Source organism: Vipera berus (assembly GCF_964194415.1).
Source record: "Vipera berus genome assembly, chromosome: 16".
In the NCBI taxonomy this organism is placed as follows: Eukaryota; Metazoa; Chordata; class Lepidosauria; order Squamata; family Viperidae; genus Vipera; species Vipera berus.
In genome coordinates, this window is record NC_138219.1 from 4874008 (window position 1) to 4901701 (window position 27694).

The 27694-nt window shown below is 48.3% G+C and overlaps 3 protein-coding genes across 14 annotated transcripts; 1 reads left to right on the forward strand and 2 right to left on the reverse strand.

Moving 5' to 3' along the window:
- Positions 1–855: 855 nt before the first annotated feature.
- Positions 856–10760, reverse strand: CCS (copper chaperone for superoxide dismutase). 5 transcript variants are annotated; one of them, XR_014028128.1, is made up of 9 exons: positions 10701–10760; positions 9910–9982; positions 8418–8588; positions 7150–7330; positions 6982–7042; positions 3862–3939; positions 3338–3441; positions 2390–2971; positions 856–967 (listed from the first exon to the last, which is right to left on the reverse strand). XR_014028128.1 is itself a non-coding variant. In XM_081340828.1 (8 exons), exons 1-8 carry the CDS (start codon positions 10740–10742, stop codon positions 2818–2820), a joined length of 831 nt encoding a protein of 276 aa, XP_081196954.1. In that variant the 5' UTR covers positions 10743–10760; the 3' UTR covers positions 2262–2817. The 5 variants fall into 5 exon arrangements, 4 of the variants coding, with proteins under 4 accessions (XP_081196954.1, XP_081196953.1, XP_081196955.1 ...); XM_081340828.1 differs by lacking the exon at positions 856–967 and having other exon boundaries at positions 2262–2971; positions 8418–8555; XM_081340827.1 differs by lacking the exon at positions 856–967 and having other exon boundaries at positions 2262–2971.
- Positions 10761–11022: 262 nt separating this feature from the next.
- CCDC87 (coiled-coil domain containing 87) lies at positions 11023–13758 on the forward strand (the record flags this gene model as incomplete). Its single annotated transcript, XM_081340951.1, has 1 exon — positions 11023–13758. The coding sequence occupies one exon, from the start codon at positions 11023–11025 to the stop codon at positions 13621–13623; it is 2601 nt and encodes an 866-aa protein (XP_081197077.1). The 3' UTR covers positions 13624–13758.
- Positions 13759–14803: 1045 nt separating this feature from the next.
- LOC308675257 (RNA-binding protein 4B) lies at positions 14804–27568 on the reverse strand. 8 transcript variants are annotated; one of them, XM_081340381.1, is made up of 5 exons: positions 27514–27568; positions 26748–26807; positions 24963–25385; positions 18412–19069; positions 14804–15497 (listed from the first exon to the last, which is right to left on the reverse strand). In XM_081340381.1, exons 3-4 carry the CDS (start codon positions 25372–25374, stop codon positions 18420–18422), a joined length of 1062 nt encoding a protein of 353 aa, XP_081196507.1. In that variant the 5' UTR covers positions 25375–25385; positions 26748–26807; positions 27514–27568; the 3' UTR covers positions 14804–15497; positions 18412–18419. The 8 variants fall into 8 exon arrangements, with proteins under 8 accessions (XP_081196507.1, XP_081196504.1, XP_081196509.1 ...); XM_081340378.1 differs by having other exon boundaries at positions 14804–17396; XM_081340383.1 differs by lacking the exon at positions 18412–19069.
- Between the last annotated feature and the right edge of the window lie 126 nt (positions 27569–27694).

A 27694-nucleotide genomic window follows, 5' to 3' on the forward strand; every position in this document is an offset into this window, starting at 1 on the left:
TAAGAAGACTCCAGTTTAATGGCTAGCTTAAGAAAGAAAAGAGCCAGCAAAACGGAGGCGCAGTTCAAATTGCACCAGCTGTATCCCCGCGTGAAAAACCCACAATGATTTTGTCCTCGACTTACGACAAGGGAGCCCAAAATTTCCAGTGCTAAATGAGAACAGTTGTTAACTGAGTTTTACCACCTTCCTTGCCCCAGTTGCTAAGTGAATCACTGCAGTTGTTAAGCTGCTTCAGGAATTCTGGGTACTGAGGTCCACAAGTCATAAAAGAGCCAAGGTTCCCTACCCCTGGCATAGCCTAACGGAGAAAGTTCCCCTCTGCCTTTTAAACTATCCACTGCAAACTCATCAGCGCCAAGCCTCATCCATTGCTGCACACCCGATCTGTTCCTTTTCTTCCTTCCACGCCCGCATTGAAGGGGAAAGGCACTGTTCCCTCAATCCTAAGATGGGGGAAGGAGGAAGAGGGGGAAAGAAGAAATCCTAGAGCTTAGTCTAAAACAAATCGTGCATGTCAAGCCGCGCGGGTACTTATGGGAGTACCTTGATACTCCCATGTTACTCCACTCCTGCGCGAGCTTCATTGGCTTCCAGTTGTCCTCCGGGTGTGATTCAAGGTGCTGGTAATTACCTTTAAAGCCCTACATGGCTTAGGCCCGGGGTACTTGCGAGACCACCTGCTGCCATTGTCAACATCCCATCGCCCGGTTCGCTCCCACAGAGTCGGCCTCCTCAGAGTTCCCTCGGTTAAGCAATGCCGGCTGGCGACCCCCAAGGGGAGAGCCTTCTCTGTGGGTGCGCTGACCCTCTGGAATGAGTTGCCTCCGGAGCTGCGGATGACCCCCGACCTTCGGTCCTTTCGCCGTGACCTGAAAACATGGATGTTCCAACAATCGGGCCTGGACTGACTATGGTTTTAAATTTGGTTTTATGGAGTTAAATTACTATGTATTGAACATATCTACTGTTTAATAGTATGTGGATCGAGAACTACCAGAAGTACAGGCAGGATTTCGAAGAGGCAGAGGAACAAGAGATCAAATTGCTAACATACGCTGGATCATGGAGAAAGCTAGAGAGTTCCAGAAAAACGTCTACTTCTGCTTCATTGACTATGCTAAAGCCTTTGATTGTGTGGATCATAACAAACTGTGGCAAGTCCTTAAAGAGATGGGCATACCAGACCATCTTATTTGTCTCTTGAAAAACCTATATGCGGGCCAAGAAGCAACAGTGAGAACTGGACATGGAACCACTGATTGGTTCAAAATTGGGAAAGAAGTCCGGCAAGGCTGTATACTGTCGCCTTGCCTATTTAACTTATATGCAGAGCACATCATGAGAAAGGCAGGGCTAGATGAATCAAAAGTTGGAATTAAGATTGCCGGAAGAAACATCAACAACCTAAGATATGCAGATGATACCACTCTAATGGCAGAAAGTGAAGAGGAACTAAAGAGCCTCTTGTTGCGAGTGAAAAAGGAGAGTGCAAAACTTGGGTTGAAACTAAACATTAAGAAAACCAAGATCATGGCATCCGGCCCTCTCAATTCCTGGCAAATAGATGGGGAAGAAATGGAGGTAGTGACAGATTTTATTTTCCTGGGCTCCAAGATCACTGCAGATGGGGACTGTAGCCAAGAAATTAAAAGACGCTTGCTCCTTGGGAGGAAAGCCATGTCAAATCTAGACAGCACACTGGTTGTTAGCATATGGTTGTTTATGATTCTTTTTTTCTTTTTTATACCTTGTACTCAGCTCTGGGAAGTCGGGGGGGGGGGTGGGGAGGGGGGGAGGGGTAAGGAGGGAGGGATAGGGGAGGGGTAGGGGGGACTGTCAAAGATAAAATGTATGATAAAACTTTTCAATAAAAAAAAAAATCTAGACAGCACACTAAAAAGCAGAGACATCACCCTGTCAACAAAAGTGCGTATAGTCAAGGCGATGGTCTTCCCAGTTGCAATGTATGGCAGTGAAAGCTGGACCATAAGAAAGGCTGAGCGCCAAAGAATTGAAGCCTTTGAACTCTGGTGCTGGAGAAGACTCCTGCGAGTCCCTTGGACTGCAAGGCGATCAAACCGGTCAGTCCTAGAGGAGATCAACCCTGACTGCTCTTTAGAAGGCCAGATCCTGAAGCTAAAACTCAAATACTTTGGCCACCTAATGAGAAGGAAGGATTCACTGGAGAAGAGCCTAATGCTGGGAAAGATCGAGGGCAATAGAAGAAGGGGACGACAGAGAATGAGGTGGCTGGATGGAGTCACTGAAGCAGTAGGCGTGAGCTTAAATGGACTCCAGAAGATGGTAGAGGACAGGAAGGCCTGGAGGAATGTTGTCCATAGGGTCGCGATGGGTCGGACACGACTTCGCAACTAACAACAACAACTGTTTTAATTCTTTTTTAAATTTTGTATTTTCATGTTCTTTTTTAGTTTTTGTTGTTGTGAGCCGCCCTGAGTCCTTAGGGAGAAGGGCGGCATATAAATATAATCAATCAATCAATCTAATCAATCCTGCTACAAAGGGGAAAAACGAAACAAAACCTAAAATTGACATGGTTTATTGGAATGTTCAGAGGTTTGGGAGGGGGGGGGGCGGAATCTGTCACGTGCAATAATAATCTTTTCCCCTGCCAGCAAAGCCAATTTGTATGTTTGTGTCTCTCTCCACAGACACACCAATACACACCCAGGCGCACACCTGCCTTATTGGGGTCATTCCGGGAGGCCAACTGAGATGGCCACAGCTTCAGAGAATGCGTGAAACCCCTTTGCAAATCCCAGAGCGAGGAGAGCAGCAGCAGAAACCCACATCCTAGAGGTGAGGAGACGGTTGTTCGGGAGCGGCCTGGCCTGGCCTGGCCGCCGATCTTTCCCGTTCTTCCCAAAGGGTCACTCCGCTGCAAGAACATATTTTCTTGGGATTCTGGAAGAGGCCGGCTGAGCGAGCAATGATTCCACAGGCTATTCTGCAAAACCAGGAAGAGGTAGGAGAGATCTTGTTGTTGTTGTTTTTTCCCCAAAAAGAATCTTTATCTAGACCAGGGGTAGGCGAACCATCCCCCCGCGTCTCCCGATCTCCTATCATGTACACACACAGCTTTATTGCCCTTCCATCTGCCTCCCCGCCTAGCCTTTGATGGCAGGGTGCCTATGAGGCATCAAGCAGAACCAGGTAAGGCTGACAAGGTTGACCCCCCCTCCTCCTCTTTGTGGCAGAGAACTAACTGTATATGCAGTGAACCCTAATCCGTGGCTTCTTCCTACTGCTTCAAGACATCCAGGCTAGCCCCAATCTTCCAGCAAAAAAAAAGGAACCAGCCCAGATTCCTTACCTCTCCCCCGAATTTCCAGTGATTTTTGACAGCGGGTGATTCCCGCGGCCCAAATCATCCTCTCGTTCGTCTATCACCAAGGAACGGCCGATTATATCATCCACCTAAGGAGAGGGAAAAGACAGCGCCGTGAGTGGACCCGATCCTGGCCCATGACAGTCAGATATCTAGGAGGCATGGGGACTAGAACTCACCGTCTCCTGGTGACTGGCCCAAAGTCACCCAGCTGCCTTTCGTGCCTAAGGCAGGACTAGAACTCACTGTCTCCTGGGGATTGGCCCAAAGTCACCCAGCTGCCTTTCGTGCCTAAGGCAGGACTAGAACTCACTGTCTCCTGGTGACGACCCAAAGTTAACCAAGCTGATTTTCCTGCTTAAGGCAGGACTAGAACTCAAGAATTTCTAGGCCAGTTGCAGAAAATGGGCAGCTTCCAGCTTGGGAAAAACGGGAAAAAATAACCAGGTGATGCGAGCCCCTCCTAACGGACGTATTGCCCCAGTAAGCTTTTCTCCAGACTGACTCACCTTCAGTTGATGATCTTCCATCCGGAAAGATGCTCTTCCATCGGCAGCGGCCAAGATATTCCCAAGATCACCCGCATGCTGAAAATGGACAAGTAAGTCCTCAACGTGGAGCCACAACTGGGATGAGACGTTCTGTCACTAAGCAAGGCGGTGGTTTAGGGGACTGGCACATAATTTTACTAACGTTTCCCCTCCCCCATGGCTGTGACACGAATCGCAGCCATCGTTAAGTGAACCAGGCCGTCGTTAAGCAAATCCGACTTCCCCCATCGACTCTGCATGTCAGAAGCCAGCTGGGAAAGTCGCAGACGGCGATCCCGTGCCCCTCAAAGGCCGCAACCATCGTAAATACGTGTCGGTGGCCGGGCAGCCAAATTTTGATCATGTGGGACTGTGGGAGGTACTGCAACAGTCATGTGCAAGGAGCAGCTAGCTGTAAGTGGCTTTCTTCAGCACAGTCCTCTCTTTTTTTAAGGATTTTATTGAATTTTATAGGGTTAGGGGTAAAATAGGATTCGGTTAGGGGTTAGGGTTGGGATCAGGATTGGGACTGGGATTAGCACAGGGTTGGGATCCCCCAATAACACTTTCATTCTTTAGCAAACAGGCTACTGTCCAGGTACATGTGTTCAATTAACAATAGTTAACATAGCAATCAATAACTGCAGAAAATGTAATAAACGATCATCCAAAGCAGTATCAGTTAATTAACACATGTCATTTCTTCTTACTAACCTATATTCAAAATAACACATCACATTTATTCCTCACTAGTTTGTTTTCCTAACCATTGGTAAAAATTATCCCACGTTCCGTAATAAACCGAATCTTCTTTCTCTTTAACCTCTAACGTCAGTCTATCCATTTCTGCACATTCTAAGGTTTTCTTAATTAAAACCTCTTCAGCTGGCAAGTTTTCATTTTCCCAGTATTGGGCAAATTGCTATTCTCACGTTCAAGAGTTGTTAAATGAAGGCTTGTTAACTTGAGGACCGCCAGCAATTTGCTCAACACCAAAAGGGCGCAGAGATACTGACCTCCATTATCCGTCACTGCGTCGTCCAACCGAGGCTTTCTCACAACCCTTTTCTACCAAGGCAGAGAAGCTGTGGATCAAGTTATGCTCCATTGCTGGAGGTTGTCTCTGGAGATTTGTCGTCGTCCCCAGGTCCTGCTTATCCCGAAAGTGCTTTTTCAAGAGGCAACTAGATTTTCTTTGTGCTTTTTTTTCCTTCTGGAAGATGTTTCGCTTCACATCCAAGAAGCTTCTTCAGCTCTGCTTGCACCGGCTGAATGACCTGGCGGGCCCATTTCTTACAAAATGGCTGAAGCCGCTTCTTGGGTGAGAAGTGAAACGTCTCCCAAGAAAAACAAGGAAGTCCAGTTGCCTCTGGAAAAAGCACCTTCGGGACATGGCTGGAAGTTTTTAAGGAGAGACTGGACAGCTGCTCGTCTGGAATGGTACAGGGCAGGGGTAGGCAACCTCGGCTCTTTTATGACTCATGGACTTCAACTCCTGCAATTCCTGAGTCAGCATGGGGGAACTATAGCCCCTTCATGACTTGTGGACTTCAACTCCCAGAATTCCTGAGCCAGCATGGGGGAACTATGGCCCCTTCATGACTTGTGGACTTCAACTCCCAGAATTCCTGAGCCAGCATGGCTCTGCTTGGAAACCTCTCCATTTCTCCTCAGCATGGCTGGCTCAGGAATTCTGGGAGTTGAAGTCCATGAGTCATAAAAGAGCCAAGGTTGCCTACCCCTGGTACAGGGTCTCTTGCTTCAGCGGGGGACTGGACTAGAAGGCCTTCTGAGGTCCCTTCCAACTCTGATATTCCGTCATATTTGCTTCCGACTCCAGGGTGTCACCGGCAGCATTAGCTGCGAAGCAACCCCGGGCCCCTTTTGGCCAGCGTGCCACAAGTTTTGATCCTGAACCTGCTCCCACTCTTCTATCCAATCTGGAAACTCTCCTCTGCAAACTGACATACTGTTGCGTGCCACCCGCCTGTCAACGCTAACTTCAGATGGTTTTTTTCATTGACAATGGATGGAGAGGCAGCCATTTTCTTCCTTTTTGCTTTTAGGGTTAGATGATGCTAGGAGGTGGGGGGGAAGGAAATGTGCACGAGAGTCTAGCTCAGGGGTCAGCAACCTGAAACAGTGAAAGAGCCACTCAGAACCGGTTCACTCACAAAAGGAAAAACTGGGAGCTGCAAAAAATGTGTGCACATGCGCGTACATGCGCACATGCGCAGAACAGGGTTTGACTGAAGAGTGGAGCCAAGGCGAGATATTATTATTATTATTAATATGCACCTACCCTGCATATTTGAATTGATTGGTTGAACTTTTTTAGTCCCACTTTTTTTTTTTGAACTGCACATGGCAGAGGACTGGGAGCCGCAGGAGACGGCTGAAAGAGCCGCATGCGGCTCTGGAGCCGCGGGTTGCAGACCTGTGGTCTAGCTAGACATAAATAACACCGGACCTAGCGTGAGAACCAAGGTTGTTGAAATAAAGAGGTGATACGAATTGGGGAATGTGATTTATGACTGTTAACTGGAGGAAGGAATTGTGCTTTGATACTATGTGCTCAGGGGAGGGGAATTCAGATTTTGGCTTCGATTATGTTTTTTTTTTAAAATCCCATTTATATCCCGCCCTTCTCCAAAGACTCAGGGCGGCTTACAATTTAAAGCACAAATCAATGTGCTTAGCAATAGCCTTCATTCTATGTATATGCCTGCTTATTAGGGCTTTCGCCCCCCCCAGCGGCATTTTTACAAAGTCAGCTTATTGCCCCCAACAATCTGGGTCCTCATTTTACCTACCTCGGAAGGATGGAAGGCTGAGTCAACCTTGAGCCTGGTGGGACGCGAACCTGCACTAATTGCAGGCAGCTGGTGTTACTTAAGGAGGCATTAGCCCACTGCTCCACCAAGGGTCTTGCCGACGCCATGCTATTTGAATAAAGGTTCTTTAAGGTAAATGCCTCGAAGTTCTTTGAAGAGTTTCATCTGTCGGAACCATGACACCATCTGGAAGTCCACGCAAGGTACGGAGACATAAACCAAGGGGAAGAAAAAAAAAGCAAGCGATGAAGAGTTCCTGACTCACCCTGTGCTGATCCTGGGGGCCTCCGTGGCATTCCCCCTTAGGATTGAAATGATATCCGCAACTGTTTGGGATAAAATCAAAGGGGGAGATTTTATAGCCAGGAAAACAAAGATCTCTCCAACCCTTACAAGTCCCTGAAGCCACCACCTTCAATCTGGAGGCTCTCACCTGTCACAAGAGCGGCTAAGGTCTCCGAATTCGTGGACATGTAGCCCGTGCAACCCCGGCTGAAGGCCGTCCACCGTGCCGTCCACAAGACACTTTTCGGGCGAGACTTGCAGGAACCTCACCACGCCTTGGATCAGTCCACGGCCCGACACCATGGCCACGGCGGCACTGCCGAGTAATCCTTTGAAGAAAGGGGGAGTCAACAAGAGTACGAAAGAGACTTTGGGAGTAAACAAATAATCTTGGGTGGTCCTTGGTACTGTCTGAAGTTGGTGGGTTTTCCTTGCAGACGTTTCCTTACCAAACTAGGTAACATCATCAGTGCTAGAAGGGAGGGGTGTTTGTGGAGGAGGGAGGAGGAGGAGGAGGAGAGGACCATGGGTCCTTGGTGTTCTCTGAGCATGGTGGTTTTCTTGCAGATATTTCCTTACCAAACTAGGTAATGTCATGAGGAGGAAAAGTTTAAGTTTAAGTTTATTGAATTTATATACCGCCCTTTTCCCGTAGGACTCAGGGCGGTTTACAAAGTATTTAAAAACATCAATACAATACAAGAGTTAAAAACAGTTAAAATAATTAAATTTGATCCCTGAGGGGGGGGAAACTCTCAGCCTGGGCCGGAAAGCTCAAAGAGCCAGGAGGGGGTCCTTGGTGCTCTCTGAGCTTGGTGGTCTTCTTGCAAACATTTCATTACCAAACTAATTAACGTCATCAGTGCTGGAAGGGAACATTGTTTGTGGAGTGGAGGAATAAAAGGGATGGAGGAGGAGGAGAAAAGGACTGTAGGGTCCTTGGTGCTCGCTGAGCTTGGGTGTTTTCTTGCAGATGTTTCATTACCAATCTAGATAACATCATCAGTGCTAATTAGAGAGTGGGGTTTGTTCTCAATTTATATTCGAGTGGCTTGCCCTGTTACTGTTGGAAAGAATGGACTTGGAGGGTCTTCAGTTAGGATGTTTATTGTTAAGCTTGTTTAGCAGTTCCTTGCTAGCTGGAGAACTGAGAGTTGAAGTCCAGATATCTTAAAAGTTGCTAAGGCTGAGAAACACTGATCCAGATAACGTAGCAGACCTCTTCTGAAGGTTTCATGGCTGACCCCGTAACTTCTAGGGACAATGCTTTAAAGCCATCAGAAATTTTCCAACAATTCCCCTCCACTTCACACCAGTCCCTTGGGGAAAAAAGAGCTTGTACCTCATAGAGCTATTTAAAAGTATGCTGGAGATTTATTCCAGGAAAAGGAAGTGGAAGATCAGGTTGGGACTTACCTGGAACGTTACTTCCCATTCCTTTCAGCACGGCTTTGCGTCCTGTACTTTCTAAAAGGGTCTGGACTTCCTCAGTACCAAGACTTGTCTCTACCAGCACAGTCTGCGTATCCAGCTGGATGTTGACTATGCGAAGGCCTGCAAGGAAATGGGAGAAAGAAACACGTAGGGCTGGGCTTCCCAGTCTTGGCAACGTGAAGACGCGTGGGCTTCAACTCCCAGAGTTCCCCAGCCGGTTGCATAGAAGCTGGGTGGGAAATTCTGGGAGTTGTAGTCCACACGTCTTAAAAGTTGCCAAGATTGGACCAGCCTAATGTAAGGATGCATAAAGTGTGTGTTTATATGTGTGTACGCATCCCACCTTTGTTATTTTTTACAAATAACTCCAGGTGGTTAACATATCCGACACACGTTCTTCCTCCTATTTTTCCCCACAACAGCAACTTCTGTGAGATGGGTTGGGCAGAGAGAGAGAGAGAGAGGGATTGGCTGAAGGTCACCAAGATGGTTTTCATACCTACGGCAGGAATAAAACTCAAATCTCCTGGTTTCTAGCATGGTGCCTTAACGACTAGATCAGGGGTAGGCAACCTCGGCTCTTTTAGGACTCATGGACTTCAATTCCCAGAATTCCTGAGTCAGCTGACTCAGGAATTCTGGGAGTTGAAGTCCATGAGTCCTAAAAGAGCCGAGATTGCCTACCCCTGGACTAGATCAAACTGGCACTCTGGATAAATTTAATTAATCCATTAAATTCATTAGAGCTGGCTATGTCACCCTGGAGAGAAAGCCCCAAAGTCAACATCGCCATTTCTGTATTTAGCAACTCATGAAAATAATTTTGCATCTAAAACAAGGCTTCCAACAATGAATGGATTTAGTTGTTTTTTTTCCTTCAGAAGTTGGTGCTCTGTGCCGAAATTGGCTGAGTATTCCAGGAGTCCTTCCATCAGCCAGAAAAGAGCAGGATGGAAAACTGAATTGCCTTTCTGATGCATTCTTTCGACATCTATGGAATTTCAGTGAGTGAAATGGTGAGGAAGTAAATTATTGGGTAGAAATCAGGCAACTAGGAGTTCTAATCCCACCTTAGGTATGCAAAACAGCTGGATGACTTTGGGCCAATCACCAGGAGATGGAGAGTTCTAGTCTCGCCTTAGACACAAAACTGGCTGTTGGGTCTTTGAGCCAGTCGCTCTCCCTCAGCAAAACCCACCTCACAGGGTTGTTGTTGCTGTGGGGCAAACTGCCGGCCCACAGGCCAGATCATGGGGAAACCGCACCCACCCCATTGTCGACAATGGGGGAAAAAAGCCACGATACATCGTGTCCCATGACATGGCTAGTTTGACACCCCTGTTGTGGGGAAAACAGGAGGCGTGTTGGATTTGTTCAGCATTTTGAGTTATTTATAAATATTGTAAAGGTGGGATTAAAGAAAACAAAACTGCCCTTGAAAAGAACGTTGATACGTTCCGCGTGCCCATCTCACCTGGTGCGTTTTGCAGTGTTTTCTGAACTGCCTCTACGCAATTTTGACAAGTCATCTGGACAGCAAACTCCAGCTACAATAAAGAGATGGAGAAAGCAACACAGAAAAACCGTCAGTGAAAAATATAAAGCGCCTTGAATGGGCTTGACAAGTTCACGCATCTTCAAGCTGCCAAATACTGATCTAATTCCATAATTCTGATCTAAAATGAGGCTTCCTCAGGAAGGGCAGGGCGGGCCTCTTCTCATGCATTTGCCCCTTCTGGGCCATACTTCTGCCTGTTGCGTCCTCGACCTACGACTGCAATGGAGCGAGACATCTGTTAAGCGAACTTTACCCTATTTTGCCACCCTTAAGTGAATCGCCGCAGTGGTTAAAATCAGTATCCCGGCTTGCAAAGTGAACCCGGATTGCCCATTGACTCTGCTGGTCAGGAGGTCGCAAAAGGGGATCCCCTGACCACCTTGGGACGCTGCCACCGTCATAAAGGCGAGTCAGCCGCTAAGCCTCTGCATTTTGATCCCGTGACCGTGGGGAGGCTGCGACGGTCGTTAAGTGTGAAAAACGGTCCCGGGTCACTTTTTTCCCCCTTAATGCCGGTCACTAAAGGAGCCGTTGTAAGTCGAGGGCTACCTGTACCCCTTCTCTCGACCAGGTCTAAGCGCCCTTCCCCGCAGAGGGTGCCATTTCTAAGAATGACCCGGCAGGTAGTTCAACCGGTGCAGCTGCTAACCCTCCACCTCTTCGGACACGCGCCAAGCGTCGGAGAAGGAAGGCAGAGGGTCCCCCACCGTGCAGCGAAGGCCTCCGTCCCCTTCAGCAGCTCCGTCCATCTTTTTCTTAAAAGAAGAAAGGGGGTGTGTGTGTGGGAGGAAATGGCCCACCCGGACCATTTTGAAGAAGACACACCCCTCCGCCAACCGGAAGGCCGAGGCGCGGCCGGCCGCTCTAAGCGCTTGCTTGAGGGTGGAGGCGGGCATGCGCAGTGGGAATCGCGAGAGCGGAACTCGGGCGCAGCGGCTTCAGCATCCCGGCCGGAGCGCGACGGGCGCTGCGCCGCTCGGTTGCCAAGGCGACGCCGAAAGCGGGCCTGTGGAGGCGGTTTCGGCCGCCATGGCCTCGAGTTCGTCGCCTCCCGGGCGGCCGCTGTACCCGCTGGAGGACACGAGTCGGTGGACGCACCGGCTGTACGAGCAGTACCAGCGCATCCTGACGCCGCTCTCGCTCTTCCCCACCACTTTCTCCCGGCTCAAGCCTTGCTTGTCCGGCTCCTCGCTGGGCCCGCCAGAGCAGGAGGAGCTGTCGGTGCCCATCTCGCTCTCGGCCTTGATGCAGCTGGTGAAGGCCCGGCTGGAGCCCGGGCCTCAGGAGGCCCAGGCCCGTTCTCAACACCGGCGGGCCTTCCGGGACATCATCCTGACCGAGGTCAAGCAAGCTCACAAGGACCTCCAGCACCTGCTGCACGACCCGGCCTTCAGCCCCGAGGCCAACCGGGAGCTGTACCAGCACCTCCTGAGCTACCTGGGCCTGGTCTCCCAGCATCTCTTCCGCCACTACTTGGGCCTCATGGAGTGCTGCCGGCTGCGGGGCGTCTTCACCGACTGCGCCAACCTCATCCGCTTCTCGGCTCAGCTGGCCCTGGACTGCTCCAAGTTCCTCAACGTGCCGGCGGTGCGGCACCGCCTGGCGTGGGAGATGAAGAGACTGGCGGACCGCCCGGCCGAGTCGCCTACCAGCTTCTCCAGCCCCTTTGGCCCCATGACCACCCATTCCCTGGGCAACCGCTTGGGCATCACCATCTCTTACTTCATCCGATACATCCGGCCCCGGATGTTGACGGAGAAGGAAAAGATCCTCCAGGATGTGAAAGAGCTGGAGGAGTTACCCTTGCTGGACCTGAGCAAAATAAGGAAGCTGAATCTGCCCCCCGCTAGGAAAGTGGACTTCCGGCAGCAAATGACCGGTGCTGCCGTCACCACCCCTTGTCCCCGCAGTGCCTCCCGCAACTGGTCTACGCCCCGGGTTAGCCCAATGACTCCTGTCCTTCACAAGTGCCACTCTCTGCCCAATATGAGGGTGGGGAAGCTTTTAGCCGATGAACTTGGCATAGGTTTGATCCCTCGCAAGACCAGCCCTGCTCTGCTTTGTCGCTGTCCTGAATACCCCGAAGATGACGAAATTAAGGGTCCAGCGTTCTTGGCTGAAGACCTTCAAAGGCTGGTCCGGGGTTCCTTCATGGAAAAGAGTCAGTGGAAAGGCGAGCAAGACGACTTAGATCTCCCTCCCCTCATTAAAGCTGTGATGTGGAGCAAAGCCAGTGAGACTCGCCAGCTGCACTTGCAGAGAACGCTCCTGTCCCTACGCGAGGAAGAGCGTTTTGAGAGGCAGCGGAGAAACACCATCATCGCGGCCCCAGCCTCTCATCCTCAGGCGACGACGGTAAATGTCAGAATCCATGACAGGATGGTGGTGAAGACAGCTGACCTGCAGGTGTCTGAAAGACACTATTTGGAAAATGTGACTATGGACAGGTCTTTACCGATCTACAATCACCTCCTGGGCGAGATCAGTCCTGCTACCGTGAAGTTACTGGACGCGAATCTTTCCACTGGAGAAGAAGTCCAGGAGATCTACAAGCAACTGATGGACACTATTCCTAAAGAGCACTTGAAGTTTGACCAAGGACCTTTGATAGAGTCTCCTGCAGCTACCCTGCCTCGTCAGTCCTGCTTTGCTTCCTCCACGCTGAGTAAGAAGAAAAGCGAGCAGATAGTTAATACAGAGCTGAGTCAAATTCTCCCAGCTGGCCCATTCGTTCCAGAGGAAGAGGTGGAGGCACCCCAGGCCCCAAATCTATCCAAGAAGTTAGCTTCCAAAGAATACGTATCTTGGCTCAAATGGTGGAAAGCCACGTTTAACATTGATGAGTACCTGAAATACATCAGTAACAACACCGCTGACTATTTGCCCGTCATATTTCATTTGTACAACCCTGAGGAAGAAGATAAAGAAGAGAAAGAAAAAGAGGTGCATGCTGTGTTAACCGAGCACGAAGTGAAGAAACAGCAAGTGAAGAGGAAGCAGCTAAGAGGGGCGGAGCTTCAGTCTCAGAAAGAACTCTTCCACACGGGGTTATGGAACGTCAGCACCACCTGGTGGGAGGGCCTGGGAAATTTCCCTACTTGTGACCATAGGTTTGAAGACCTCAATGTCCTACAGAGGAGACTGGCAAGACTATGGACCGTCCTTCACTTCTCTGAACAGGAAAGGCTAGATATGGCCATTAAGTACAGCTCCAACCAGTATTATTTACTGCTTCCGGACATGCTGAATTCTTGGGAAATAGCGGCCCAGTTTATCCAGGATCGAGAGCTCCTGCTGGCTGAAATAGAGGAGTTTGAGCAGATTGCTTCCGATCCTAACCGCCTGGTCAGCAAGGAGATAGGCTCCTTCGCCATGAGGATGCAAGAGACGAACGTCAGGAGACAGTTGCGCTCCGAGTTGGACCAGTACAACTTCGAACTCCGAATGATTCTGAAACACATCCAAGATGCCTTCAACGATACGGTGACTTTCAAGGGTCGCCCGTACCAAGATAAAATGGAGAGGGACATAGTGGAGATGCTATATTGGCTGCAGCAGGAGCGTCGGGCCACAGTTTTGAGGAAAGCGGTCCAGAGGAGGAGCTGGAGGAAACTTTCTCCTCTTTTTTAGATTGGCCTTGCTGTCTGGTGCCTTGGAAACACACTCAAGACAACTCTTCCGCACCTGCGTCCAGATTCCTCCCTCCGTTATTTTCTCTCCCTCCCCCCCACACACAGACATCTCGAGCTTAGCAGGCTGAGAACAATGGAGGCAGTGTTGGCTTTCAGTTAAGATCCCTTTGATGGAAAAGTGAAATGAGCTTTTCCTTAAGTTCAAGGATGAGGTGGAGATATGCAGGCTAGACGGTAGTTGGAGATAAAGCAAAATATACTCGAATAGCAAAACGGCAGTCAGGTGCTTGCGAGCTTTCCTTTCCTTGCCAATATAATTTGTAAATTTGCTGAGACGTATATTCTTTCATTAAAAACATGTTTCTGGTTCTCATGGTTTTAAAGCAGTGGCCGCATTTTTACGCGGTGCCAATGGTAGATATGGCTTACAGATATCGGGTTGGGTGGGCCACCGTCCCGTATCCTTGTTTTTATTTCTCTATCCAGATTGTCCTGTCTCCCTTTTGGTATGCAGTGGGTTTGTCCTACCACTGAATCGAGTCAGTTCAAGAGACGGTAGTTGCGTTTGCAAGTCACCTGCGATCAGTGGTTAACTTTGGTTAGCTGGTGGTCTGTTGCCTAAACCCAGCTCATTTGGTGGGAGTGCTCAGTGCATTTATTTAATAGCCCACCTTTATTAATTTTATAAGTATCTCAAGGCAGCAAATATTCCTAATGCCTTGGCAACTTTAAGAGGAATGGACTTCCAACTCCCCAAATGACTGAAGCTAAGCTGACTTTCCTTGGGGAGTTTTTAATTGGGGTTTTATATTTTTCAGGGATCAAATTTAATTATTTTTAATTGTTTTTAACTTTTGTATTGTATTGACGTTTTTAAATACCTTGTAAACCGCCCTGAGTCCTACGGGGAAAAGGGCGATATATAAATTCAATAAACTTAAACTTAATAAGACATTTTAGAGAAATCTTCACGTGTCCAGAAACTGAGGGGCAAACCAGCAGCAAGAGCTCAAAATCATTCTAGTTTGTGCAGTCTGAAATAACCTTTTTTGCATTCTGCAACCCGTTCTACTTCGGAGGCAAAACTGTAAAGGGAGAGAGTCTTTGACCGCAGGCGAGCTCATCCTTTCAAATCCAAATCGCACAACGGAGACACTTTCAAGGATCCGTTACAAATGTTTTTTTTTATTATTTTATTTTATTTGGAGAAGGGGGGGGAGAAAAGGGAAATATCAACTTCGAAAGAACAAAAAAAAAAAAAGTCACAGGTTAATAATATCCATAGCGAAAGGAAAGCTTTCTACAGTCCAAACGCAAGGCAGCTACCAAATATGACAATATCTTCTCGTAATACAAAATAATAATAATAATAAAAAAAGGAGAGAAGTGGATCAGCTAGATTATTTAGTTCCAAAATCAAGCCTACACAGGGGAGGAGAAATTGCCAAATTGGACTGGAGCGAAACGTACTGGCCCAAAGCTAGCCTTGGAAGGCCACGTATGATGGATGATGTCTCTGGTTTATTCTGGGCAGGGGGTCCCTCTGGGCTGAAAGTCCAAGCTTAGACAGCGCTCGACCCAAGCAAAGGGCACAAGGCCAGTCACCCAACAGCCTCCTCTCCCCAATTCCTAGAGCCTCTTTCCGATAATGCTTGGAAGGAGGGGGGGGGGGTTGTGGTGCTTCATTTTTTTTAATTAAAAATAAAGAGAGAGACAGGAGGGACTGTTAGCTGTCACTAAGCTTCGCAGAGACACAGAAATGTCCATTAGTGAGAGCATGCTAAACACAAAATCGACCCATCGTGAAGCCTGGCATAGCTTTTGACGTGAACGCGCCACAGGAGCCCGATGTCCAGCCCTCAAATAGCCTACCTGAAAAATAAAAGACACAGTTCATTTTGCAGGCTCGGCGCTGGGGGTGGGGTGGGGTGGGATGGGGAGCTAGAGAAACCGGCACTTGCGTGGCTGAGCCCCACCCACGTCCCTTAGGGCAGGGGTGGTCTCCAACCATTTTCGGACTCGTGGACTTCCAACTGAATTCCAGAATTCCCCAGGCAGTGGCCAAGGTTGGAGATCCCGGCCTTAGAGCATTAATTCAGGCGTGAAGAAGGGGGAAGTGCATTTGATTGGGAGGAAAGACCCCAAAAAAAAAAAAGATTGTCAGAATATTAACCGCTTTTTTGGTACCCATTTTTGGAAGGATCTCCTCCTCCTCCTCGGGCTACGGATCATCTTGAGGAGGAAGAGGGGGCAAGACAGGCAGATCTCACTTTCAAGCTTAAAAGAAAACATTCGTTTCAAAACGAGACATTAAAGAGTTTTATCTCCCCCCTGTTTTCCTGGACAAGCTTCAGCGTGCCAGTGTCCTCTCCTGCTATTAGAGGCTTCTAGGGGTCTTCTGCAAAGTTGATGATGGCGGCCACCAGTTGACCCTCGGGAACAGATCTAAGGCCGAGATCCGTTTGGTCAGATGGCTAGAGTCTATTTTGCCAGGCTGGCAGCAGTTTTCCGATGTCCGGCGGTCAAGAAAGGCCGGCCTGTCGTCTGCCTGATCCTTTTAACTGAGAACATGGGGAACCTGGGCCGTGGTACTTGGAACACGGTGGATCCTCCTTTGTGAGCGGCCGTCCCTGTGAAGGCTGGATTACTGGTAGTCCTCGAATTACAACCAAAGTTCAGCCCAACATTTCCCCGGCTAAGCTAGGCAGTTGCTAAGGGAGTCAGACCTCCATTTTACGACCTGGCTGTTCGGTGAATCACTACAGCTGTTAAACGTGCAAGCGTCAAAACGAGTCTGGCTTCCCCATTGACTAGGAAAGTCACAAAGGACAATCCCAGGAGGTCACAACCATCCTAAGTACACGTGGTTGCAAAGCACCCCAGGTTTGACCATGTGACCGTGGGGGAAAGAGTGCAACGGTCGTTAAGTGTGAAAACTGGCAATCGGTCCCCTTTTTTCCCCCCAGTGCTGTTGCAACTCTGCACGGTCGTGAAATGAATGGTTGTAAATTGAGGACTACCTGCAATTCTGGCTGAACTTAACTTTTCGTCAAAGATGCACCACCGCCACAAGACCTGGATCATTCCTCTTAGCGGCAGGTCGAAAGGAGCCAGTGGAAAATTCAACACTGGCTACTCACCTTTCCCCAACCTCACAGCGCACAGAATTAAAATTTTCAGAGGAACGTCAACATACTGGTGGCTCTCCTCGGGGGCACAGTGACAGAAAAGCCCGTGAAAATATTTTAAACATTGCAGGGAAAGGAATTCATTCTTTGGAAGGGTTGGGAAAGGACTGCAAATAAACGGTATCATACATCTGTCACTTGGTCATATGAAGAATTCCTAAAAATCGATCCGGTTGCCTCGGATGTGAAAAGCCACCCAACAACCGGAAGAAAGTGCAGCTGAGGTTTCTATTTCTTTTCTTTTTTAAAGAATGGAACAGAAATTAAGAACCATTTGGAAAAAAAAGAAAGGAATATTATCTTTCAGGAGGGGGGTGTGTCACCCAGTGAAAATAAATCACAGGTTTAATGATAGGACAAAAACACAGCAATCACAGCATCGTGAAGGAAAGGAATTACTCCAGCAGAATCTGTGCTGGGGCCCGCAAGCATCCATGAATTCTTAAGAATTAATTAAGGCACATTTGCAGAGGGAACCGGTGCTAGCAACTATGAAGCCACAGTGGCGAAACGAAGAGGTCCACAAATATAATTCCACGGATGCGAATGGCGCTTCTGCTCGTTAAAGCACCTGGTTCAGCCACTGGTGAAAGAAAAAAGGTCTGGGTTTACTGATTTGGATTCAGGTAACAAGAGTGCCAAATGTGCATTCTTCTCTGGATGGAAACTCTCCCCAAATTGGCAGGCATTTTCTGAAGGGCCACCAAGAAAGGCAAAGTGGAACCTCTTTCAAACCCGGGGTGGGGCTCAGAGACTACACCCTGGAGCATCTCCTGTAATCAAAGCTGGCTCTTCCAATTCCCAAGCAGCTTTTGAGTGAAAAGCTGCTCCACCTACGGTCGGCAGCAGGGTGTGGCCACTGCCTCCTAATCTTCAGGTTTCGTGGTGCACAGTGGGATAAAGAGGCAAGGAGGAGAGAACGAGGCACCCACAGTCCTGGGAGCAGAATGCAATGTAAGGGGCAATGGGAACGGAAGAGGAAGGAGAGGAGGAAGGAGAAAAACAACAACGGGGCAAGCTTAGCCAGGATTTTTGGAATCAGAACAGTGGAACCCACGGTTTTTCGGACAAGACAACCCTGAGTCTGACTAACAAAGCACGTGAGTGAGGAGGAAGAAAACTCACTTGGGAACCAATATTCCGGGGAACTCGGAAATAGCCATGAGCTGGGGTGCTTCCTAGAAATCAATCCTTAGTACCAGAAGTAATCCTGAGATTTCCTGGACATGGCGTGTAGGTTTGGGAGGCCAAATTATCTCCGGGATGCTCTAGAATACACTTTCAGTTTAGAAGGCTTACTTCTGGAAAGGACTGCGGGTGCCAGGTTTAGCACTCTCCAGAATGCCATGTTCCGAATTGGCGAGTTTTACCCCGGTCTATGGCGGCCTGTCTTTTTTCCTCTTGGTATCATTTCGGGCCGGTTCCTCGGCTGCTGCGGCTTAAGAGGTGCGGATACCAAGAGGTATCCTCTGGACACCCACCCAGCTGCAGGCCAGTTTCCTCCCCCCCGCTTCCCCCCCCCCCCGGTCTCACCAGCAACACCGATATGCGGCATTCCCCCTCCTCCTCCAAGCTACTCATGAAAAAAACTCTCTCACCTCGAGACTCAATACGCGGAGTATCGCAACCTGTCCGCGCCTGCATCCCGCCCGAAACGCTGGACATCGTAGAGGGAGGATCGCGGGACGGGAGACAGCTGAACGCGCTCGTATCCGTACACGTCTCCAGCGGTGGAAGCCGCAGCGGCCGAGCGACGCAGAGGGCTTCTATCCCGGGTGTAAAAGGAGGACGTCGCGGCCACAGCAGCGACGGCCACCGCGGCTGCAGTTCCCGAGGCTGGCAGCAGGGGCCTCTCGTAGGGTTCTAAGGTGGTCGAGAGGCGATTGGCCATGGCCGTGGCTTGCGAGTACTGGGCGTACTGGGAGTACTGGGCCATGGTGTGCTCCGCATAAGTGTCGTATGCAGAAGCCCCATAAGCCGCAGCGTTTCTCGCGCGATACCGTTTATAGTAATCCACCATTCCATAGGGGTCATCGTAATACATGGCGTCCCCATAGCCTGTAGGGTAGGGGGTGCGCACCATTCCGTATTGCTCGCTATAAGGTTCGGTCAACTCGGGCACTTGACCCGTGCGGTCAACTGGGCACTCTTTAGACCAGTGACCTTCCTTCCCACACCGGTAGCATCCACTCTTGTCTCCCATCCCGGGCGCAGTTCTGAGCCGGCTGGTGGATAACTGCACGCGCATTCGTTTGCCTTGAAGAAACAGACGCAAGAACGGCAGCTATAAAGATTGGTTAAGACAATTCAAAGCAAAAGCACAGCAGCTCAAAATTATTTTTATAAAAAAAAAGAAAAAACCAAAACCAAACCAAAGTAACAAACCAGGATATAACCCGGGTCAGAGGGAAGCTGCTCACGGGACCCGTTGCCTCTTCTGCTTTGGAGCAACCAAATGAAGCATTTTGGCAGCGAGAGCGAGAGCCATTCTACCCTCTTTAGGGGTACATGTTTTAATTCGCCTCCCCAATTTGATGCTGGCCGCTAAACACTCGGAAATGTCTTGGCAGGCCCGCGAAGCAGCTAAGAGATTACAAATCGAAACCCGAGAACCTTGTGGAAACAAAATGTGAAATGTGATTTACTTCCGAGACACCGGGGGGGGGGGGGGGCAATGGTACAGCCTCCCGTGTTTTCTAGGAACTCCCAAACAATCAGAATTGCTGAATTTTGAAGTTGACGATTCTTATACTTCAGCTAAACCGTTGTGAGGTTTATTTCCCACAAACACTGTGAGTGGATCTGTTCTTCCTTCCTCCTCCAGTTTTACGCCTCGGCAGGCATGGCTGTGCCCTGATCTCGCTTGCTGCAGACAAGAGCTGATGTGGAAGGATTCAGACGCCTTTCGTTTATTCTGTGGAAGGGGTTTGCAGAGTTAGTGCCGCTGAGGGATGGACCTACAGCGCAGCACCAGTCCAGGTTCCTGCCAGTGCCCTGTGCGTTCTTCATCCATTGCAATCGGAAACCGAGGAAAGACAGAAAAAGCAAATGCCACTCATATCACTTTCTCCATCTCTTTCTGACACCTAGAGAATCAAGACTCTTCCCTGGATCCCTAAAAGCTTTCCTTAATCCTGACAGAAATTCAACAACAGTGTATACAGGTAGTCCTCGACGTACGGCCACAATTGAGCCCCAAATTTCCGCTGCTAAGTGAAGCGTTTGTTAAGTGAATTCTGCCCCATTTTACGACCTCTCTTGCCAGGGCCATTAAGTGTTCAATTAGTAACACGGTTGCTGAGTGAATCGGGTTTTCCTGTTGGCTACTGCTAAGCTTGTAAGCCGCCCTGAGTCTTCGGAGAAGGGCGGGATATAAATGGAATTAAAAAAAAAAATAAGGCTTTGCTTGTCAGAGGGTTGCAAAAGGCGATCACGTGACCCTGGGAGTCTTCCAGCGGTCATAAGCGTGAGTCAGTTCCCAAGCCTCTGAATTTTGGTCACGTGACCCAAGGGGAGGTCACAGGTCACTTTTGTCAATGCTGTTGTAACTTTGAATGGTCACTAAACGAACCGCTGTAAGCCGAGGACTACCTGTATTTGATCATGGGCTGGCACACATCAGTGGGACTTCGTAAAATGCTGTTAGCAGAAAGATACATATTGTTAATGCACTAGCTAGACCAAGGAAGCGTTTCCCTTATTTGTTCAAATCCTTAACTCATCATAACAGAGTAACAGAGCTTGAAGGGACCTTGGAGGTCTTCTAGTCCATCCTCCAGCTCAAGCAGGGAACCCTATGCCGTTTCAGACAACATTATACTTCAAAGCATACTGCCACCTCAACACTTTGCTATCCAGCCCTTTTCCCTCCACAAAGACAACTTTCCACTAAAGATACAGGCTGTGGTGGGATTCAGCCGGTTCGCACCGGTTCAGCAGAACCAGTAGCTACATTCTGCTGGCTTTCAGAAGTCCAGTCTAGGCCCTGGAGGCCTGGAGGAGGCATCCCAGGCCTAGAATGGCCCACTGGAAGTGAGTACATGCCACTTCCGGAAGTCCATTCTAGGCCTCGGAGGCCCAGGCCTGCGTCGAATAAGAGAACCGGTTGTTCAGGTATTTGAATTCCACCACCGGATACAGGTAGTCCGAGATTTATGACCACAGTTGGGACCCTAATTTCCATTGCTAGGCAAGTCAGTTGTTAAATGAGTTACTCCTGATTTTATGACCGTTTCCCCCCCCACACATACATTAAGCAAAGTGCTGCAGTTGTGAAATGAATCATGAGGTTGTTAAGCAAATCTAGCTCTCCCCATTGACTTTGCTCGTGGGAACCTGCCTGGGAAGGTCACGTATGACACCAGGGTGCTGCTACCGTTGTAAATACGTTGCCAACCGTATGAACTTTGATCACGTGACTTGGGGATGCTGCAATGGTCCTAAGCGCAAAGACCGGTTATAACTTTTTTTTCAGTGTCACAGTTAAAACTAAGCAAATAGTTGTAAGTTGAGGACTACCTGTATGCTATGTTTTTATTCTTATTGCTTTGACGATGTTTTTAATTGTCGGTTTTAGCCCAATTACAGGGTCATAAAAAGGGAGTTTTTAGTTGGGTGGCCTTTTTTTCCTTTCTGTGACCCTATAATCCCTTTTATCGGAGTGGAATGGAGCTGAGCATTTACTGGCTGGATCCCCTTCCTGACACCTATGCGGAGTTCGCAGCAGATAATTTCTCTTTGTGTCCTGTCGCTGCCTAGGATTGAACTCTCAACCTTCCGAGTGGGATGCGAGCGTCTTCACCTCTAGGCCACTGCGCCACTCTGTGTGTGTGTGTGTGTGTGTGTGTGTGTGTGTGTGTGTGTGTGTGTGTATATATATGTGTATATATATATATATATATGTATATATATGTATATATATATATATATATATATATATATATATATATATATATTATATGTAGATATGTAGATATATATATATATATATATATATATATATATATATATATATATATATATATATATATATATATATATATATATATATATATATATATATATATATATATATATATATATATAAAAATTATACTTTGCAAAATCATGTCCAACGAACCAGCCTCCAGCCCATTTCTAGACTGCCACCAATCCCTCTCCTGACCACACTCTCATCAAACTATACTCAAGACTCCTCCAGGGAAGTGAAAAGAAAATGAAAGGGCAAAAAGCCTTGGGAAAATTACATTTCTACTGCTAAGCTTGTAAGCCGCCCTGAGTCTTCGAAGAAGGGCGGGATATAAATGGAATTAAAATAAATAAATAAATAATAAATTTCTGCTAACCAGTAGAAAACATTAACAAGCTGCCACTATGTGTCACCTACCAATGCCGCCTCAATTAAACGTTATCAGAGGCGGGGGGGGGGGAAATGAGGGATTTCTCCTACAATACAGCCAAAGTTTGGTTTGTTTGAATGCATTTGCACCGGCCTCTCTTGCAGATTTTTAACGGCTCGCCCCCAACTCTGTTAAGAGTGCTCAACCTTAGCGGTGAACAACCTGGGCACCAAGAGGCTTCAATTCCGCGACTTCTGAGACAGAAACAAAAAAAAAAGCAAAGCTGAGTTGAAAATCTAACGCAGGGCAACCGGCAGCGAGAAGGAGGCAAGAAAGCACCAAATTATAGGAAGGCAGATGGTCAATCGGAAAGCAAGAGGGAGACAAATAGAGAGAAGGCTGGAGAACGTTGACTACAGGGGAGTAGAAAGGCCTTTGGGAAAAAGAAGAGGCATGGAAGCCTTTTTACACATTTATTAATGAACAGGCAGGAAATGGGAGTAGGGAAGAAAGGAGAAGGTGGCTAGGAGATCAAGATTCAATCCTCTGTCAGAAGTGGCCCTTGAAAAACTGATGGATACAGTTCCATAGGTCACCAGCCAACTGCCCACGTTTCTAAGCCAGGATGTGGTCTGGTGTAGGAATGACCAGGCTGAGCCCGAGGGGAGGGGGCAAGCATTTCCCGAATCCCTTCGTGCCCACAAGAGATCTAAGGCCAGGCCACTTTGAATGCCGTTGACTCTTTTTATCTACCGCCAATTTGCTTTGATCGTTAGTAGCTCCGATTCTTGTACAGAGCTTTTAGCGTGCAATAAAACCTATATTTTCAAGTGAACTGCCTGGACTCCGGATTTCCTGGGCTTGACGTTAGGCTTGGCTTATAGTCGGCTGTCTGAACCTCGTCACTCTGTACTGCTTTAAGACGCCTTGGCATCCTGCACAAGTCCAGCCAACTATGGTTTATCCCAGGGGTAGGCAACCTTGGCTCTTTTATGACTCGTGGACTTCAACTCCCAGAATTCTGAGAGTTGAAGTCCACGAGACATAAAAGAGCCAAGGTCGCCTACCCCTGGTTTATCCGATAAAACTCTTGCTTCAAATGCACCAAGGCCAAGCATCGCGTGAAGCCAAACCACCAATCGAAACAACTTTCAATCAACCCCGCTGCGTATTTTTTTTTATCAATTAATCAACTGAAGGTCTAAATACAGAGAGAGAACTCTTACGGTGTTATTTGTTCTAATAATCTTAAAAAAAACAAACCAACCAAGGATAATAAATATGTCGTTTCTCCTTTCCGCCCTAGTGAAGTAGGGGAACAAGGTGGATAACCTGCAAAGCTGGAAAGCCTTGGAATTTTAATAGTCTTGTTCTAATATATTTGCTGCATTCGGTGATATTCTTATAGCATCTGTATCATCTACGGTGGCTTCAACTGCCTTATCTTAATGGCGTTCTGTTAAGTATTCAATGAACAGAAAGGATATTAGTAAAGAGAACGATTATTAATCTCACGGGCCTCCAAACTCTCATACAAAATTATTCCTGGCCTTGGTTTTCATAAAGAGCAATCCTAAACTGGGACGAAACTGTACCTCCTTTCTAGCAAGCAGCAAGTCACATCTTTGCTGAAGTACAAAAACTGCACGTACATTCCATCCACCTCGCAACCAAATACGGGCAGTTCTCGACTTACAAATGGAACCCAAATTTTTGGTCGCAAAGTGAGACCTTTGTTAAGAGAATTTTGCCGCATTTTACAACCTGCCTCGCCACAGCTGTTAAGTGAATCACTGCAGCTGTCAAGTTAGTAAACACCGGTTGTTAAATGAAATCTGGCTTTCCTGCTGACTTGGCTTCTCAGAAAGTCCCAAAAAGTGACTGCCAGCAGTTCCGACTCTCACCGGCTCAAGGTCGACTCAGCCTTCCGTCCTTCCGAGGTCGGTAAAATGAGGACCCCCGATTGTTGGGGGCAACAGGCTGACTCTGTAAACCGCTTAGAGAGGGGCTGTAAAGCACGGTGAAGAGATTTATAATCTGAGGGTCATTGCTATCCTCCTTCCTTGGTAAAATGAGGACCCAGATTGTTGGGGGCAATAGGCTGACTCCGTAAACTTTAAGAGAGGGCTGTAAAGCGGTATATAAGTCTATCTGAATTTGGATCACACGACCCTGGGGATGCTGCAATGATCGTGTCACTTTTTCCAGGACCGTTGTATAACTTTGAACGGTCCCTAAAACCAACTCTTGTAAGTCAAGGACTACCCATAGTTGGCATCAGAGATGCGACTCAAGGATGCAAGTGAACTAAGGTAAAGGTAAAGGTTGCCCCGCACACGCGTGCTAGTCGTTTCCGACTCTAGGGGCCGGTGCTCATCTCCGTTTCAAAGCCGAAGAGCCAGCATTTGTCCGAGGACATCTCCGTGGTCATGTGGCCGGCACGACTAGACGCCAAAGGCGCACGGAACGCTGTTACCTTCCCACCGTAATGGTCCCTATTTTTCCACTTGCATTTTTACGTGTTTTCGAACTGCTAGGTTGGCAGAAGCTGGGACGAGTAACGGGTGCTCACTCTGTTACGTGGCACTCGGGATTCGACCCGCCAAACTGCCGACCTTCTGATCGACAAGCTCAGCGTCCTAACCCACTGAGCCACCGCATCCCTGGAAGTGAACTAGTGAGCAACATTACCAGCTGTGCCCCCCCCCAGACACTTGGAAGCTCTGGAAATAACCTCCTTTGGGGAGGAAAGCCAGAAGGGCTTTCCTTTGGCTTCCAGCTTCCACGCCCACCCTAGCCCCACTTCCCACCTTGGAATTCTGTGTTGTCTAGGCCTCTGATGGCCTCAACGGCATCCTCAGCTCTTTCCATGTGCACAAAGGCATAATCTTTCACGATATCGCATTCAAGCACAGGGCCGTATTCCTCAAACTTGGTCCGCAGCTCCAGGTTCGTGCAGGTGGGGCTGATGTTGCCCACGTGCAGCTTGGTGGAAGCTTTGCTCTTGTTCTTGCTGGCTTCGACGTTGATGCAGACGCCGTGCAGCTTGTAGTGGTGCAGGTTGCGGATGGCGTCCTCGGCTGCCGTCTTGTCCTCAATGTGCACAAACCCGTAATTCTTGATGATGTCACACTCCAGGACTCGGCCATACTGCTCGAAAAGGGAGCGGATCTCCTGCTCGGTGGCTTCCCGAGGAAGGTTGCCGATAAAAAGTTTCACCATGGTGGCTAGAGCTGAGCAGGGGAGCAAAAGGAAGAAGCGTTTAGTTGGCTCTGAACAGCTGGAACCAGACAGCATGAGGCAATTCAGCAGTGGGGGGAGGGGAAGCCCAATAAATCGTATTGATCAAAGACAATTAAGTTTGCTCAGGGAATCTCGTTAGCCTCTTTAAGCCTTGACTTTAGGTGATCCTAACTCTTTCCCCAGAAGCTGCCCCCCTACCCCGGTCTTAAAAAACTACTATCTGGAAGAAGGCACCTCTTGAGTTAGTACATTACGCCATCAGAATGAATGAATGAACCTTTATTGTCAAAGTACAACCATGGATATACATTGAGATTAGCTGAGCCTTCCTTCGTGCCCCCACCCCCAACTCACAGAATCCTAAATCGCCCAGAAGGCTTATGAATACGCAGCAGAGATACCAAGAAAATACCAGGTAGTCTTCGACTTACAAAAATTCATTTAGTAACCGTTCTAAGTTACAGCGGCACTGAAAAATGTGACAAGTTTTCAGACTTACCCCAAATTGCAGCGTCATGTGATCAAAATCCAAACGTTTTGCAACTATGTATGACGGTCACAGCGTCCCGGGATCAACGTGATCCCCCTCTTTTTTTATCCCATTTATATCCCGCCCTTCTCCGAAGACTCAGGGTGGCTTACAATCTAAGAAGCACAAATCAAATGTGCTTAGCAATAGCCTTCATTCTATGTATATGCCTGCTTATTAGGGCTTTCATACACCCCCCAAGCGGCATTTTTACAAAGTCAGCTTATTGCCCCCAACAATCTGGGTCCTTTTGCAACCTTCTGACAAGCCAAGTCAAGGGGGAAGCCAGATTCACTTAACAACCATGTCACTAACTGCAGCGATTCACTTAGCAACCGTGGCAAGAAAAGTTGTAAAACGGGGCCGGTGACTCACTTAACAACCGTCTCAATTAGCAGTGGAAATTTTGGGCTCAACTGTGGTCCTGTACATTTGTTTTTATTTCGTTATCAAGACGTAATGAGCCACTCAGTTGTGAGTTGGGTAAGCTATAGTAATCCTCAACCGGACCAGAAGTTCGGTTGGCAAGCAAGGAAGTTGAGTTGCACCCGATTTTACAATTTATAATTTTTTTTGCCAGAGTCTTAGATGAATCACTCCAGTTGTTAAGTGAAGCGTGCAGTTGTTAAATGAATCTGATTACCCTCGCTGAGTTTGCTTGTCAGACGTTGGCTGGCAAGATGGCAAATGGCGATCACATGACCTCAGGAGGATGAAACCCTCATAAAATAAATAGATGCTGATTGCCAGGTACCCAAATTTTGAGCCCATGACCCTGGGGTTGCGGCAACAGTTGTAAGTCCGAGGACTGGTTTTAACTCACTTTTCCAGTGCCGTCACTTCAAACAGTCACTACATGAAGGGCTGCTACGCCAAGGACTACCTGCAGAGGTGTTTGATGAACGAGTTAAAAATGAAATACAAACAATCATACTTTTATTACTGTAAGTCACAGGCCCACGACCTACCGCTTTGTGTGCATCATACAGCTGCACACGTGCGTGGACAGACACATATTAATTTCACAAATTATGAAAACACTTAGGCCCCGCCTTGTGAGACTATTACACATACACACTCCAAAATGTGTGTGTACATACACACACTCAAACACACACACACATCCTGTAGCTAAAGAATATTATTACCGAAAGGCTTATGTCGTTCTCTGTGTGTGTGTGTGTGTGTGTGTGTGTGCTGTATGTGTGCATGAATGTGTGTGTGTGTATGCATGTATGTATATGTATATAAGTTCTGCTTGAGCAAGGGGCTGGACTAGAAGACCTCCAAGGTCCCTTCCAGCTCTATTCTATTCTATACATATATGTATGTGTGTAATATACTAGCAGAACTTTGTCCAAGCAGAGGCCACGATTGCGTAGGTCTGTGGTACAGTGTATGGCTGTGGGCGTGTTTATGCTCTATGCGCCCTCAATATCAGCATCAGAAAATACTGTTATTAGTCGAGGCAGAAGGCCAAGGCCTCAGTTGTGCATGCGGGCCCCCGCAAAGCTCAGTCCCGCCACCCCGCATCTTCCCCCACCGCCCGCTTCTTCCATCCGCCCGGCCGGGCCCAGCCCCTCACAAACCTCAGCAACAGCCCTCAGCACAAAATGGCGGCGGCGGCGGCAACGAAACTTCACGTCCTCCTCCCAGGGCTTGGCCCGCCTCCTCCCCTTCTTCCGAGTTCTGATTGGTTTCGACAAGAGTCGCCGGGCAGTCCGAATGGCCAGAGCAGAAAGTGTCAGGAAGAAGGCTATCCAATCAGCT